The sequence below is a fragment of the Mandrillus leucophaeus genome, unplaced genomic scaffold (genome assembly GCF_000951045.1).
Source record: "Mandrillus leucophaeus isolate KB7577 unplaced genomic scaffold, Mleu.le_1.0 Scaffold966, whole genome shotgun sequence".
Lineage (NCBI taxonomy): Eukaryota > Metazoa > Chordata > Mammalia > Primates > Cercopithecidae > Mandrillus > Mandrillus leucophaeus.
The window spans coordinates 107,695-123,824 of NW_012110541.1; the positions used below are offsets into that span (position 1 = coordinate 107,695).

At 40.5% G+C, this 16,130-nt stretch overlaps 1 protein-coding gene across 1 annotated transcript in view; it reads left to right on the top strand.

Moving 5' to 3' along the window:
* Positions 1 to 371: 371 nt before the first annotated feature.
* GNA13 (guanine nucleotide binding protein (G protein), alpha 13) overlaps positions 372 to 16,130 on the top strand; it is a 46,886-nt gene continuing 31,127 nt past the window's right edge. Inside the window, exons 1-2 of the mRNA XM_011970705.1 lie at positions 372 to 554; positions 2,398 to 2,624. Coding sequence (XP_011826095.1) covers positions 2,400 to 2,624 — 225 coding nt within the window. The 5' untranslated portion in view covers positions 372 to 554; positions 2,398 to 2,399. The remainder of the gene's footprint in view (positions 555 to 2,397; positions 2,625 to 16,130) is intronic.

The following is a 16,130-nucleotide window of genomic DNA, read 5'->3' on the forward strand; positions in this document are numbered from 1 at the left end:
CCCGGGGTGCCCTCGCCCCCCAGGCAAGAGGATGCTCGCGGTCGCCCTGCTCTCCCCCTTGTCTCCCCGGTGGGCGTCACGGCCATTCCCCCACCCCCCACCGCGTCCTGGTCTCGCCCCCTACGAGAGGGAAGTGGGGCGAGCTGGGTGCTGCCTCGGGGTGTGGGGAGACCTCTTCTGTCCTCCCCGCTGCGGATAAGGCAGGAAGACCCAACAGCAGCCCCAGCCGCTTCACCCCCATCCCCTGCTCGGGCGGTGTGGGCCGAACCTCGTTACCCCGCTGAGTGACCCCAGTCACATGGGGTCGCATGCGCTCCCAACTCCCTGTTTCCTTGGCAGTCTCCTAAGCAAGCGAGTTCTGGAACCGTCGCAATAAGGGAACTTTTTCCCCGATACTTCTTGTCAAGGGCGTAGGGTGACAGCCTCCTTTTAAGCAAGGATATGAAACTTGAGAGAGTGTCAGGTTGACCGTACTGGAATCAGAAGAGAATGGACCCGTACAGTTAGTCTGAAAAAGTAGCCTCTGTGCTTTTTCGCCCCAGTGTCACGGTCAGGTAGGATGTTTACGTGTAATTTCTGTGCAACACGTTCCACTCTCCTTTTCGCGAAGTAACTGGGAGCTGGCGGGAAGGGAGTACCACTACTTCTGTTGAGATGAAATGTAGTGGTAAGAAGACGGGCCTAAAAGTCATGTGGATGCTGTACAGATGGAAACAATGAATGAGTGTTGAGTTAGATAATTGGTTCTGCCCTTGGACAGTAGTTTTAAAATTAAACTTTGTTCTTAAGTTAAAAACAAGTTGTTTATTTCTGGGCATTCAGAGAAATAAAAAAGACGGTTTTTGTCATTTGAAAGATAATTAACACTCGTGTTTCTGTGCGTCAGGTGTGTTCTATAGAAAAGACATTTTGGCAGAATTTAGGTGCAGAGCCTGGTACCTCAGGTGCATCTGGATTTTATTTTATCTGGGGAGCAGTTTAGGAGTTTGCTACAGATTGCAGGTCCTTTTAAGTGGGATTTTTTGGTCAGGAAGTACATAAGGGATTTCTTAATGTCACCCCTGCTCCCCCACCTTCCAGCGTTTGGGTAAAGGAAAAACTGCCTGAAGAGCCAGGCATTGTGGAGTAATGAACTAGAGAGAATCACTAGACGACAGCCCGCTGTAGCCCTAGTGCCTCTGCAGTTAAACTATAAAGAACAGTTGTATTTATCCTGCTGTAATGTTTAGCACAAAACTAATTAAGGTCTCTTTCAAGGCTGCAGACTCTGCCTTGACAGTCCTTAATTGAAGGAACCTTTGTAACCTGATGCAGCTGAACTTAAGGAATTATGTTAATGAATAGCATCAGTATGTTAACTGATTGTGAGCCAGGTAAACACCTCTTCTTAATGTACACTGAGTTGTAAGTGTGATCTGCTTGAGCATTGATTGCGAGATGATGTAAGTCGTCAGGAATCTAGTTTTTCCGAGTTGACATGAAATTTGACAGTAGAACAGTTTTTCAGGCTGGGCGTGGTGGCTCACTCCTGCAATCCCAGCACTTTGGGAGGCCACAGTGGGAGGATGGCTTGAGCCCAGGAGTTCCAGACCAGCTGGGCAACATAGCCAGACCTCGTCTCTATTTAAAAAAGAAAAAAAAAAAAAAACCAAAAAACACCAGTTTTTCAGTTATTCAAACAGATGACTTCCTAATAGCCAAGTGACTGTTCAGATTGATCAAAGGTAATGAAAGTAGTAAATCAGTGATATGAAAAATGAGTTTGAACTAACCTCTGTGAGCTGGAGTCCGATTTTGTATTATTTTGCAGTTGCTCTTCCTCCCTTTTAGGGAAATTGAAGGCCGTCCTGTGACTTAAACTGGATTGAAACTTAGGCTGGAAGAAGTTTTTAAATTTTGAATGTGTTCCTAGAAGACTCAATGTTGGGTTACGGTGCCGAAGGAACAAACAGAACATGGAGCTATAATGTAATAGTTGGTTCTTAGTGTGTCATAAATGAACATCTTTTAGGCTCGTAAAATCTTGGTTGTGTCCGTTTTCTTGTGAGCTTGGACATTGGTCTGTGCAACATAAGTTCCTTTTCCGTCTTGAGTTGGGTTCTTTTTTGACTGCCTTCTAGCCCAGAAGTTATTTTATAAATTGGAACATGTTAAAAATCCTTCAGAAGGAGGAATTGTGCTAATAGCATTTGCTTTTCAAGGCTCTAATTTTAAGACAGTGAGCAACTGTTATTTTTTTTTAACCTCTGAGAAGTTACATTTGTTTTGAATGTTGGTCTTCATTTTTGAAGATTTGTCTGGGATAATTCAGTGTAAGGAAATAATACTGAAATAAAAACTTATGATAATATGTAATGACTCCTCTCCATACGTTTTTTTTTTTCTTTTTGAACAAAGGTATGAGGGTGCTGGTTGATGCTCGAGAGAAGCTTCATATTCCCTGGGGAGATAATTCAAACCAACAACATGGAGATAAGATGATGTCGTTTGATACCCGGGCCCCCATGGCAGCCCAAGGAATGGTGGAAACAAGGGTTTTCTTACAATATCTTCCTGCTATAAGAGCATTATGGGCAGACAGCGGCATACAGAATGCCTATGACCGGCGTCGAGAATTTCAGCTGGTAAGAGATTTGCTCTTTTAAAACGTGTGGTTTTATTTTAACGACGTTTAGTAATACAGGTTGCACATCCCTAATGCAAAAATTCGAAATGCTCTCAAATCTCAAAGTATTTGGGTTGGAGGAACAGACTGAGAGGCTAAGGGGTAGACCTAATGTGTCCTAGTCTGTAATGACTACTTGTAAAAATAGTGCATAAAATTACCTTTAGGCTACATGTCTTAAGGTATATATGAAACATAAATGAATTTCTAGTTTAGACTTGAGTCCCACTCCCAACATATCTCATGTGTGTGCAGATATTTCAAAAATCTGAAGAAATTACAAATCCAAAACACTTCTGGTCCCAGGCATTCAGATAAGGGATGCTCAACCTGTGTCTGATTTTAGCACACCTTTTTCACTGACTTCCATAATATAATGTATCTATCCAAAATTGTAGCCTCAGAAATTTGTTTTTTTGGGGTTTATTTTGACATGGAGTCTCACTGTGTTGCCCAGACTACAGTGCAGTGGCGTAATCTTGGCCCACTGCAACCTCTGCCTCCAGGGTTCAAGCAACTCTCGTGCCTCAGCCTCCTGTGTAGCTGGGTCTACAGGCACGTGCCACCACACCTGGCTAATTTTTGTCTTTTTAGTAGAGGCAGTTTCACCATGTTAGCCAGGCTGATCTGGAACTCCTGACCTCAAGTGATCCGCCCACTTTGACCTCCTAAATTGCTGGCATTGCGCCAGGCATTTTTCCCCTTTTTACTTAAAGAAGACTACCCGTAAAATACTTTGTAGCTGTTACACAACATTGAAGACAGGTTTGGAAAAAAAGTATCCAGTCCAGGTTAAAAATACAGAATACAGTTGAAACAGATTTTTAATCAAGTGTTTGGTACTTTAACTGTGAATGCTGTGATTGGGTTTTATTTGCCAAAGGCCAGAAAGATTCCAGCAGTGATAGAAATCTAGACTGTATGCCATTTGGAAGTAATTCAGATCTGAAGTGTTTTACTCTAATATGATTAAAATGGAGTCACAGTTAAAAGTAAAACTGCTGGGTGGGTGCAGTGGCTCATGCCTGTAATCCCAGCACCTTGGGAGTCTGAGGCGGGTGGATCACCTGCCTGATGTCAGAGGTTGGAGACCAGCCTGGCCAACATGGGGAAACACCATCTCTACTAAAAAATACAAAAATTAGCCGGGCGTGGTGGCAGGCACCTATAATCCCAGCTACTCAGGAGGCTGAGGCAGGAGACTCGCTTGAACCCAGGAAGCGGAGGTTGCGGTAAGCCGAGTTTGCTCCACTGCACTCCAGCCTGGGCAACAAGAGCAAAACTCCGTCTCCAAAAAAGTAAATAAATAAACTGCTTAGGAAGTTGTTTGATGATGTCACCAACATTAATCCACATTAATGGGTGTGGCTACAAGGTGATGTACAACCAGCCATCCTTGCTGTTATTATTTGTACTTAGAAGCAGTCTTGCCTTTTAAAAGTTCTAGGAAAGTGTTCCTGATAGCTTTTGATAAAACTGACACCTTAATTTTGACTATATCTGAATTATAGCTTTTATATCTGTCATTCAACTAGCATTGGATTATTTACCGTCTTGTATAGTTCTCTTCTATCATGTTTGTATCTTGTCTTTTCAAGTAATATGTTTATTTCTGTCTCACATTGTTGTTAAAATGAATAGCTGCCAGTATTGCATGTTGAAAATGATGAATATAACTTGACAAATGACCTCCATCCAATTCCCAGATTTCTGGTTAGTTTTGTCCTTTGATGAATGTTTCTTACTTTATTTTTGGTAGACTTGCTTGCATGAGTTCTTCCATATACCCCTTTCCATCGCCCATCACCCTACCTCCTGTTTTTCGTTTTTTTGTTCTTTTGTGTTTTTTTGAGACAGAATTTTGCTTTTGTTGCCCAGGCTGGAGTGCAGTGGCGCAATCTTGGCTCATCTCCGCCTCCCAGGTTCAAGTGATTCTCCTGCTTCAGCCTCCTGAGTAGCTGAGATTACAAGGATGCGCCACCACACCTGGCTAATTTTATATTTTTGGTCGAGATAGTGTTTCTCCATGTTGGTCAAGCTGGTCTCAATCTCCTGACCTTAGGTGATCCGCCTGCCTCGCCCTCCCAAAGTGTTGAGATTACAGTTGTGAGCCACTGCGCCTGGCCATCTACCTCCTGTTTTTAAGTGCTGCTTATTCTCCTTTCTTCTTAGTTCATTTTCTCAACAAACCACACGCTTTCAACTCAATTTTATCAGGCTCTATTCATCCTTCCAGGTCAGAGAAGAAACATTCATCTGTAATAAGCGTACAGCGCATATGGGTTAAATGAATAAATGAAGAACTGCATACCTGAAAGTTCTCTGTGGGCAAGTTCCATATTTGCCCTAAGTCCGTTTAATTAAAATTGGGTTTCATGGACAGTTTTTTAATTTGGAAGCTTAGGTCTAACTGTCTCACATCAGGACTGTCATGTCATCATCGTTGAGAAAGCATCCCTAAGTATATCTTTGTGATTAAGAACGAATAGGTAAAACCACTCAGGATGAGGACCTGCTTTTTGTTGACCTGAGCCACTTGATGCTTAAGGAGTAAAGAAGTCCTCAAAGATGAGGAGAGATAAGTTCCAGAAATACTTTTTTCCATGATGAAAAGTAGAGACAAGAAAAGAGGAACAGAGCAAGATCTAATTTTAAACTTCTGGAGGACAGAGATTCTTTTTTCCTGAGTCTATGCTCAGCATTGTTTTTTGTTTCTTTGCTTTTGTTTTTTAAGAGACAAGGTCTCACTGTTGCCTAGGCTGGAATGCACCGTTGTGATCATAGCTCGCTGTAGACTCAACTCCTGGGCTCAAGTGGTTCTCCAGCTTCAGTCTCCCAAGTAGCTCGGACTACAGGTGTGTGCCACCACACCCAGCTAATTTTTTAAAAACTTTTTCTAGAGGTGGGGTCTTGCTATGTTGCCCGTGCTGGTCTTGAACTCCTGACCTCAAGCAGTCCTCCTGCCTTGGCTTCCCAAAATGTTGCGATTACAGGCGTGAGCCACTATGCATGGCTTCAGCATTGTTAATAGCACCTGACACATATAGATGCTCCATTATTATGTTGACTTAATGGCTCTTAAACTCTTGGATGTGCTGTGGTGCTTGGCATAGTGTCAGGCACTGAGAAGGCACTGGCTTACTTAAAATTTTCCTCAAAGTCATCAATTCCATCTACTCATCTACATGCAGCAGCTCCCCACGTTCTGATTTTTCTACCTCTGTAACATGTCTTGTATTCATTCCCTCCATGTTATTGTCCTGCTTCCTCTTGCTTGGACTCCAAGGCAGTCTTGTTCAAACACAGCATTGCTTTGCTCAGAAAGCTTTGGTGGCTTGCCGTTGCCTCCAGAACAGAGTTCAGCTTCTTTGTGTGAGTCAAGACTCTAGCTAGCTTACCTGTGATTCCAATGTATTTCATTAGGCCACTGGACATACTCTGTAATCTCTTGATTCCCACATACCCTAATTTTTTGCTTCTATAGCTGTCGTCATGCGTAGTCCCTCTGCCAGAATTATTCTTTACCCTGTCTGTTATTAGGTCTTGCCCTTCACTTAATGCAGTGATAATCACACTCATTGTGGCCCACGGACCCCATGGACTGGAATGCTTGTTAAAACAAACAAGTAGATGCTCAGACTTCATACCTGAGGATCTGATTCTGGATTCTGGGGTGGGACCCAGTGATCTGTATTTTTAGCAAATAGCCATAGGTGATTTGGATGAATTTGCCCCATGCCTCCCTTTCCCCAGGACCACTGCATTAGGGGCTATGTCTCCTTCTTTGAAACATCTCCAGTCTTCCTGGCTAGAATGGAGATCTCTGTGTCCTTTGCTTTCCCTAGCATGCTTGCTTCTGTCACTCCTCACGGTACCCATTATGTGTGTTAGAGTTACAACTTTCATGTGTAGCTGTCAGTCATGTAGACGTCCTTTGGTATGCCTTGTTTGTCTTTTTCTCTCCCACTAGCATAGTGCCTGACACTTTTGTTTCCTCATTTTTCAGACATTCTTAATTACAGAGGTCTTCTAAAAAAGTAAAATATCTGTAATCCCAGCTCTTTGGGAGGCTGAGGCAGGCAGATCACTTGAGGTCAGGAGTTGGAAACCAGCCTGACTGACATGTTAAAACTCCATTTCTACCAAAAAAAAAAAAAGAAAACAAAAACAAAAATTAGCCAGGCATGGTGGCATGTACCTGTAGTCCTAGCTACTCAGGAGGCTGAGGCGCAAGAATTGCTTGAACTCAGAAGGTGGAGGTTGCAGTGTTGGGGATCATGCTAAGCACTCCAACTTGAGCGTCAGAGTGAGACCCTGTCTCAAAAAAATAAAAATGTAAAGATAAATAATATAATTTAATTCTGCCCTTTTGAGAAATATAGATTATTTCTGTAACCATTTCCTAATTTTCTAGGAAGTGGAAAGTTCTTGTATAATTATAATTTTTATTTGGGGGGGTTTGGAATGTGTTTTTGTTATGTTTAGCAACATATTTTTGAATTTTGGTTAGGAAAAGTAAACATCAGAAGAAATAGGAGAGGTTAGCAGATAAAGTAACTAAAATTAAAATTAACCTTTTCATTTCAACTAATGATTTGATTATTAAACTTATTAATAAAAATTAAAAACTGACAGGTTTTAAGGCTCTACATGACTTAACATTTTGCTTAAGATGAACAACTGCCCTTTAATCAATTTTCGGGACAAGGGATAGGGTATTGATAACACAGCTTAGGTTTTTAGCAGGCTACTCATTTGTTAGTAATAACTTCGGGCGTAAACATGAATGTTTTTCTTTCTAAGTTCCCAAAGGCAAACATTTCCTTTTTTGGTTAGTTCCATTATGGGTCAGCTAAATAGCTTACTGTGGAAAAGAAAAATACAAGATTCACATTCTTGTTACAACTTAAGGTACCTTTCTAGTTATTATAAATCAGCACATTGAGGATAATATATTATAAGAAGTGGCCTCTTTTAGTACTGAATTAAATATTTAAAATACTCTACTTTGGCTGTACGTTCAGTATGCCTGCCACTGCACTTTTGAGTTACCGTGTTTTAGAAAACCTTCTCATGTGACAATAACTAGATAATTTGGTAACTCAGATGAAGAAAGAGATGGGAGTCAGGGGTTGGCTGGATGATACAATTGGAGATATGGATGAAAGCTAACAAAATGGCTGGGAGTCATTTCCAACTAATTTTTTTGTTTAATTTGTATTCGCTTATTGAGAAGTATAAGCAACACTGGTTACGTAGGACAGGACAGCGTGTGTGACAGTGGGAGGAACATCCCACAGCTTCCTACTTTCTGTAAACAGTTTAACATTGTCAGCATTAATACAGCTTCCTGTAATGGCCAGTCTGTCTTTGCAATTCCTGAAACCAAACTGTTTTTTGCTAATCATGGTACCTTCAGTTAGACTTAACACAGAGATTTACTCCCTCAATCTGTGTAACAAGGTAACCATTTAGCTCCATGACTGGCGTGTAAAAAGCTGAGGTCCAACTAAGTATTCTAGAAACTTCAGTTTCAGCTAATTTTTTAAAAAATTTATTTGCACTGCAGCACGTATTTGAAATATAATACAATCAAGAGTCATTTGAAGCTCCTGTAGTCCCAGCTACTGGGGAGGCAGGAGGATTGCTTGAGCTCAAGAATTCAAGTCCAATGTGGGCAACATAGTGAGGACAGCCCCCGCTTAAAAAAAAAAGAATCAGAGTCATTTATTTATAAATTAACGCAAATTTGGATTTGCTTTAAATAGTAAAGAATTGCTACTTTCAGTTGTAAAATATTATGTTTCTTTTGGATGATTGGTCCATTTTCTCTATAAGTATAGTCAAGCAAGGACTTTGAGTTGCTAAAAACCTGTTGGGTATCTTTTGGTTCTAGGGTTAGTGTTAAATACTTCATCCCATATAAAATAAAGATTATATATAACATTAGAGGTAGTAGAGGTTTTTATCTTACTTTATTAATAGTTTTTAGAGACAGAGTCTCACTCTGTTAAACAGGCTGAAGTGCAAGTGGTGTGATCATAGTTCCCTGTAACCTTGGAACTCTGGTGTTCCTCCTGTCTCAGCCTCCTAAAGTGCTGGGATTACAGTAGTGAGCCACCTCACCCAGCCAGAGATAGTAGAGATTTTAAAATTGAGTTTAATTTCCTTGTGATGAAATTGATCAGATGTCAGAGTGGTAACATTTTATCCAAATCTTGTAAACCCAGAGCTTTATGTTTATTTACGTTAAACACAAAGGTTTTTTTTTTTTCTTTTTAATTTCTTTTTTTAAATTTCCGTCAGTTCCTTTAAGTTTACACTTATAGTTTTAATACAACTTTGTGAGGTGTATGTGCATGCATACATAGGTGATATCATTTGATGTATTCTATTATGTTGAAATTTTCATGTTTGCATTTTTTTGGGTGAAAACTTGTCAGGCTGTAGGATGTCTGGGTTCTTGTAAAGGGGAATTGGAAAATACTTGCTGCTCTCTATATTACCTTTTATTGCTAAACAAAGCTAGTGGCACAATAATTTATGATTCTCTGAAAATGGTTATTAAACAACTAAGAGGTGGAACAAGTAAATAGTTTTGTTATGAAAAGTAGACTTTAGTTTCAGAACTCTCTGCCTAGAGTATGAACCTAACCCAGGAAAAAGGTTTGTGAGCTTACTTTAAAGAAAAGCATAATGGCCAAAGGACTCCTTGGATTGAATGTTCCCTGCTCATCTTTCACAGATATGCAGCAGCCAACCAAGTTGGGGTATCCAGTCCTGTTAGCCCAAAACAGGTGCCAGTTTCTTTCTTCAGAAAATTAATTCAGGCTGAGAATTGCTTGAGGCCAAGAATTCCAGAACGGCCTGGCCAACATAGCAAGATCCTGTCTCTACAAATAATTTTAAAAATTAGGCAGACGCAGTGGCACGTGCCTGTAGTCCCACCTACTTAGGAGGTTGAGAGAAGGAGATCGCTTGAGCCCAGGAATTTGAGGTTGCAGTGAGCTATGATTGCACCACTGCACTCCAGCCTGGCCGACAGTGAGATCCTGTCTCAAAAATAAATTAAAATTCATAGTACTGATAATTATAATAATTGTTTAATATAATAACTGTTTAATGCCTTATGTTTTATAACGTTTGCTTCGCACTTTTGAAAGCCCTATCACATTCATGATCATATAGTCCTATATTTAAAAAGGAGACAGAATCCTGAAGTGTCAGGTCCCCCAAAAAAAGAGCAAAACAAGATATACTGTTATGCCCATTTCACAGATTAAAAAATGGAGACTCAGAAAGATTCCTTGAGATGCTTCAATTCACAGACCTGGTAAATAATAATAGATTAGACAACGCAGTCCCAATCTGCTGACTCCTAGTCCACAGCTCCGGCCACCAAACCATTTTACTGGCACTCAGACATGGTGTCTGTGGAGCATTCTTCTTGTCTTTCATTCCCAACTTCTGACCACCACCCATACATACAAATAATTAACACTTCCCTATTAAGTTCTAGCACATTATTTTAAGTGCATGTAAGGTTTTATTTAAGAGTGTTTTGTGTTACGCTCATAGTCACATAGTTATTTTTATATCCTGAACTTTCCTAATATCCTTGTATCATTGCTTCTTTATTATAGTAATGATATAAGTAATCTTAAGCGATGTTTAATAGTAAATTTACTAACTCTGAATGGTACATTTTATCCTAATCACTATTCAGCTTGGTAAAGATTCAGTTTGAATCTTTACCTCCTTGAAAACTAACTGTAATAGTGATTCTCAACTGATGTTTCATCAGTGGACCCAGGTGTTTTTGTTTTTGTTTTTGTTTTTGTTTTTTTTTCAGACAGAGCCTTGCTGTGTTGCCCAGGCTAGAGTGCAGTGGCATGATCCCAGCTCATTGCATCTTCCAATTCCCAGGTTTAAGCCCTGACCCAGCCTCCCGATTAATTGGGACTACAGGTGTGTACCACCACACCCAGCTAATTTTTGTATTTTTACTAGAGATGGGGTTTCACCATGTTGGCCAGGTTGGTCTCGAATTCCTGACCTCAGGTGATCTGCATGTCTCAGCCTCCCAAAGTGCTGGGATTACAGGCGTGAGCCACCGTGCCTGTCTGAACACAGTTTTTAATGTATTCTGAAAAATAGAAGTTTAGTGGCAACCAGTTAGCTGAAAGAGATTGCCAGCATTTTTCTAGGATAGTGCCATTTGGAAATTAGTGCCTGTCTTATATGTAGTTGGTCAGATTTGAGTTTGTTTTAGAAAAGAGGACACCAGAACATTTTTTTTTTTTTTTTTGGAGATGGAGTCTCACTCTGTTGCCCGCATTGGAGTGCAGTGGCGTGAACTTGACTCACTGAAACCTCCACCTACCAGGCTCAAGCAATTCTCCTGCCTCAGCCTCCCGAGTAGCTGGGATTACAGGTGTGGGCCACCATACCTGGCTATTTTTTGTATTTTTAGTAGAGATAGGGTTTCACTATGTTGGCCAGGCTGGTCTCGAACTCCTGACCTCAAGTGATCTGCCCGCCTTAGCCTCCCAAAGTGTTGGGATTACAGGCGTGAGCCACTACGCCCAGCCTATTGTTAACTTTTTGTGAACTCCTTTGAAATGCTTCCCGTGTAATCATGTCACAGTTTTCATACTGCCTATGAGCACTTGAGACTGCAATTTGTCACAGTGTTTTCTTCTTTTTCGTTTTTTTAAGAGATGGAGTTTTGCCAGGTTGCCCAGGCTGGTCTTGAATTCCTGGGTTCAATTAATTCTCCCACCTCGGCCTCCCAAAGTGCTGGGACTACAGGCGTGAGTCACCACCATGCCTGGCTTGTCACAAATTTTTGTTCCAGTTAAAAGTGACCTAATTTTTTTTTAAGTGTGTATTTCTGGAAATTAGAAGTGATTTTTATTTCCCTGCTTGAAAGTATTTCGTTTTTCCCTAGCTATATACTATTCACCTTTGTCTATATTGTGAACCTATCTTGTTTGCAAGATGCCTTTTATTCAAAAGAACTTGTTATAGCCACATTAGCAGAGCATAGAATGAGCTGATATGGATCAAGAAAATAGTTTTGTTTTGAAAACTGAACTTTAGTGCACTTGGCCAAAGTACTGATCTGTTGCGTTGATGGTAGCTGTTTATCTTAATCTTCCAAATGTAATCACTCTTCTTTTGGCAAAATGAGTTGAAAGTAGTTTTTCTTTTTCTACTTTTTGACACAGGGTCTTGCTGTGTTCCCCAGGGCTGTGTGCAGTGGCACAGCCATGGCTTACTGTATGTAGCCTTGACCTCCCCAGCTCAAGCAATCTTCCCACCTCAGTCTCCTGAGTAGTTGAGATTACCAGCACATACTACCACACCCGGCTAGTTTTTTTGTTATTTTCAGAAACAAGGTCACTATGTTGACCAGGGTGGCCTTTCCCCTGGCCTCAAATGATCCTCCCATCTTGGCCTCCTAAAGTGGGGGGATTTCAGGCGTGAGCCACTGTGCCCAGCCTCAAAAGGATTTTTAAATCCCTTCAGTGGGTAAACTTTTTCATCCCCATCTACTCTGCAGTAGATCCAAAATACTTCAGTGGAAGTCTTTGTTGATTTTTGTTTGTTTGTTTTTTGTTCTTGTTTTCATTTATCAATCCTGGCCTGCAGATATTTTTGTTTTTTAATCTAAGTAGTAAAATCTGTGTGCTTGGTTGTACTGTGACTTTTTAAAAGCTTTTATCTTCCATACAGATTAAAAAATAACCATATTTTGTCGAAGTGTAGTGACTCACATCTGTAATCTCAGCACTTTGGGAGGCTGAGGTAGCAGATTGCTTGAGTCCAGAAGTTTGAGACCAGCCTGGGCAACATGCCAAAACCCTGTCTCTACAAAATACGCAAAAATTAATCCAGCATAGTGGCGCACACCTGTGGTCCCAGCTACCCGGGGGTCTGAAACAAGAGGACCGCTTGAGTCTGGGAGGCAGAGTTGCAGTGGCCTAAGATTTGCACCGCTGCTCTCCAGCCTGGGAGACACAGCAAGACCTTGTCTCAAAAAAAAAAAAAAATTAATAAACATGTTCAAACTTAATGATTTCGTATATTGCAAAACATTTTTACATTTGGTTTCATGTGATGGCCTTAAGATTGGATTTGGTTTTGTGCCGTGCTGTGGGATAACGTGGAGTAAGGCAGCGGCCAGAGTTCCTGTTCTGGCTGCCACTCACTGTATGAGCTCAGGCAAGTCCCTTGGCCTCTCTGAATTTCTAATTCTGCAACTGTAAAATGAGGATGATCTATTATTAGGGGCCTACTATTATTATTGTGACGAGGACATGAGATCACCCATGTAAAGCCCCAGACCTGACTTGTATTAACCATACTATTAACATTATTAATATTCCTAATGGTCTTTATGCACCTAAATAGCTTCATAGAAAAATAAAGCACTGTAAACTTTGATTTGATTTACTCTCTAAACCTGATTACCAATATAAAAAATTCTGAATAATGTAGAATATATTACTTGTGTTTTCTTATTAGATTGTATGTTGTCTGTAGGACCACAAGTTGAAGAGAGATTTGAGGTTTTCCTTGTTATATTTGTTCTTTTTTTTGAGATGGAGTCTCGCTCTGTTGTCCAGGCTGGAGTGCAGTGGTGCAGTCTTGGCTCACTGCAACCTCCCTCTCCCAGGTTCAAGTGATTCTCCTGCCTTGGCCTCCCAAGTAGCTAGGACTACAGGCCCGCGCCACCATGCCTGGCTAATTTTTGTATTTTTAGTAGAGATGGGGTTTCACTGTGTTGGCCATGCTGGTCTGGAACTGCTGACCTCAATTGATCTGCCCACCTCGGCCTCCCAAAGTGTTGGGATTATAGGCTTTACTGCGCCCGGCCACCTTGTTATGTTAGTTCTTGTTGCCTAGTGATACCGCTGTGCTTGATTTTTAGATCAAAAACTTATGATGTGGTTCTTCATTTTTTTTTTTTTTTGAGGTGGAGTTTCACTCTTGTTACCCAGGCTGGAGTGTAGTGGCGCGATCTTGGCTCACGGCAACCTCTGCCTCCCGGGTTCAAGCAATTCTCCTGCCTCAGGCTTCCGAGTAGCTGGGATTACGGCATGTGCCACCATGCCTGGCTAATTTTGTATTTTTAGTAGAGACAGGATTTCTCCATTTTGGTCATGCTGGTCTTGAATTCCTGACCTCAGGTTACCTACCCGCTTTGGCCTCCCTAAGTGAGGGGATTACAGGCGTGAGCCACCACGGCTGGCTGGTTCTTAATTTTTTCACAGTGCCTTTTTAAACAAGTGAAAACGTTTTACAGACAATAGGTCTATATTTTTATGGCTAGTCCTAGTGTGTCTTTGTAAATGTAAAAACATAAAACTCTAAAGAATCAAATGTCATTTGAAAATAATAGACTGTTGTATAGATGGTTGGTGAAACTAACCAGTATTGGTCCTTCTCATTATCACAATGAGATTTGTAGCCAGAATTATTTGATTGTTTGGAGAATGTGTTCCTGAAATGCCTCAGACGTACCAGAGTAAGACAAGTCATTTATCTTCCTGCTGGAGGCATGGGGAGATAACCAGTGGCTCAGGTGCAGAGTGTTCACCACTCCCACTGAATGTGCTGCTTTCGTCCCCTCTTCCTTCACCGTTGTCTCTGAGGTGCTCCCCACACCCCTTCCACATGCACACGCGGACATACTCTTTCCCTTTCTGTCATTTCTCTGCCCTGTGACTTGGCAGAGGCGTTGAGAGTACTTAAAGAGGGTGTTAGAGCTTCATTTCCAAGGTAAAAAAATTCATATATTACAAAATACAGAATTTTTTTTTTTTTTAGATTCCATGTTTTTTGTGAGATCTCAGCACTTCTGTTTTGTGTAAAAACCAACTAAAAAGTTAATCTGGAGGATATCTACTTTTTCTCAGAGAGCAAAATTAGCAAATTTCAAATTTGCTCCTCAAAGAAAAAAATGTAAAAACAAAACTCTTCTGTACTACCTCCCTCTCCCCAAAAATCATAAAACAATGCCATTGAGTTATTTGAGCCAAGGCAGCTATATTTAGCTTGTAAATAGGCCATTTCTTTTCCCTTTAAACTCTTCTGGACAGGTTAAAGAAAAAGAGCTGGAATAATGAATAATTGGGGTGAGAGACTTTCACTTTCCTTTTCAACATCTTGGTTACTGTTTTCTTAGTCTCTGGGTAACTTTAAAAAAATTTTTCTGCTAAATAGGATGAATTGGCTCAGAAATTATATAGAAAATCAGATATATCATCTTGTGATTTTTATTTAAGCATCATGATGTGAAATGTTGTTGTGTCTTTTCATTGATATTAAATAAACATATATGGAAGCTACTAGCAATGAGCAGCTGCCACAGAATTTCCATGTTGCCAGAGAGTTGCTCACAAGTTATTGCCTGGCCAGCTCTGCTACAGTAGGCCTAACACATGAGAGAATGTACAGGAGTATACTTTAGAAAGATAAAGTTGCTATTCAACTATAAGATGGTCTCTAAATTTTTAATGGGTTTTTAAAAACCTAAATTATTGGCTGGGTGGGGTGGCTCATGCCTGTAATCCCAGCACTTTGGGAGGCCAAGGCAGGCAGATCACAATGTCAGGAGAGCGAGACCATCCTGGCCAACAGGGTGAAACCTGTCTGTACTAAAAATACAAAAATTAGCTGGACATGGTGGCGTGTGCCTTGTAATCCCAGCTCAGGGAGGCTGAGGCTTGAACCAGGGAGTCGGAGGTTGCAGTGAGCGGAGGTCACGCCACGGCACTCTAGCCTGGTGACAGAGCGAGACTCCTTCTCAAAAAAAACAAACAAACCCTGAATGATACTGTATGTTCACAAAGTTGCAAATACTGTTTATCCTAATTGCAGATTTTAAAAAGAAAATATGATTTCTCCAATTCAGTTAAAAATATTGTAATACAAATAATTTGCTATTTTTAACTGTTACCAGCTTGCCACATTTACTGTTAAACTATTTGCCACAGTTTCAAACATGGTAGGGACTTTAAACTGTTGCCATAAAGATAATATACATTTCAACTCTAGACTAGAACAAGGAGAATTATACTTGCTTCCATTTTGTCTTGACTCCAGTTATGGTATGTTATGATTAAATGTTGAAACCGATTTTAAAGTTGGTGCTATAGTTTAATCGTTTAGTAAGAGAACCAAGGTTCCCCTTGTTGTATAGTATTTTGCACAGTTGGCCTTAACTGTATCTTTTTTTTTTTTTTGAAAAAGAGTATTTTATTAAAAAGCTTCATTTGTAAAAATACTTTTTCTGATAAGAATACGTTCATGTGATATTTTTGTATGTAATTATATTTTATTCTATATGGAAAGTAAATAGCGAATGTAAAAAGTGATGAGGACAAGAAAGCCCTAGGTAGTGAATTACAGGAAATGTGTTATTCTGAAACAGGTCTGGTAACAGTTCACTGGTAGC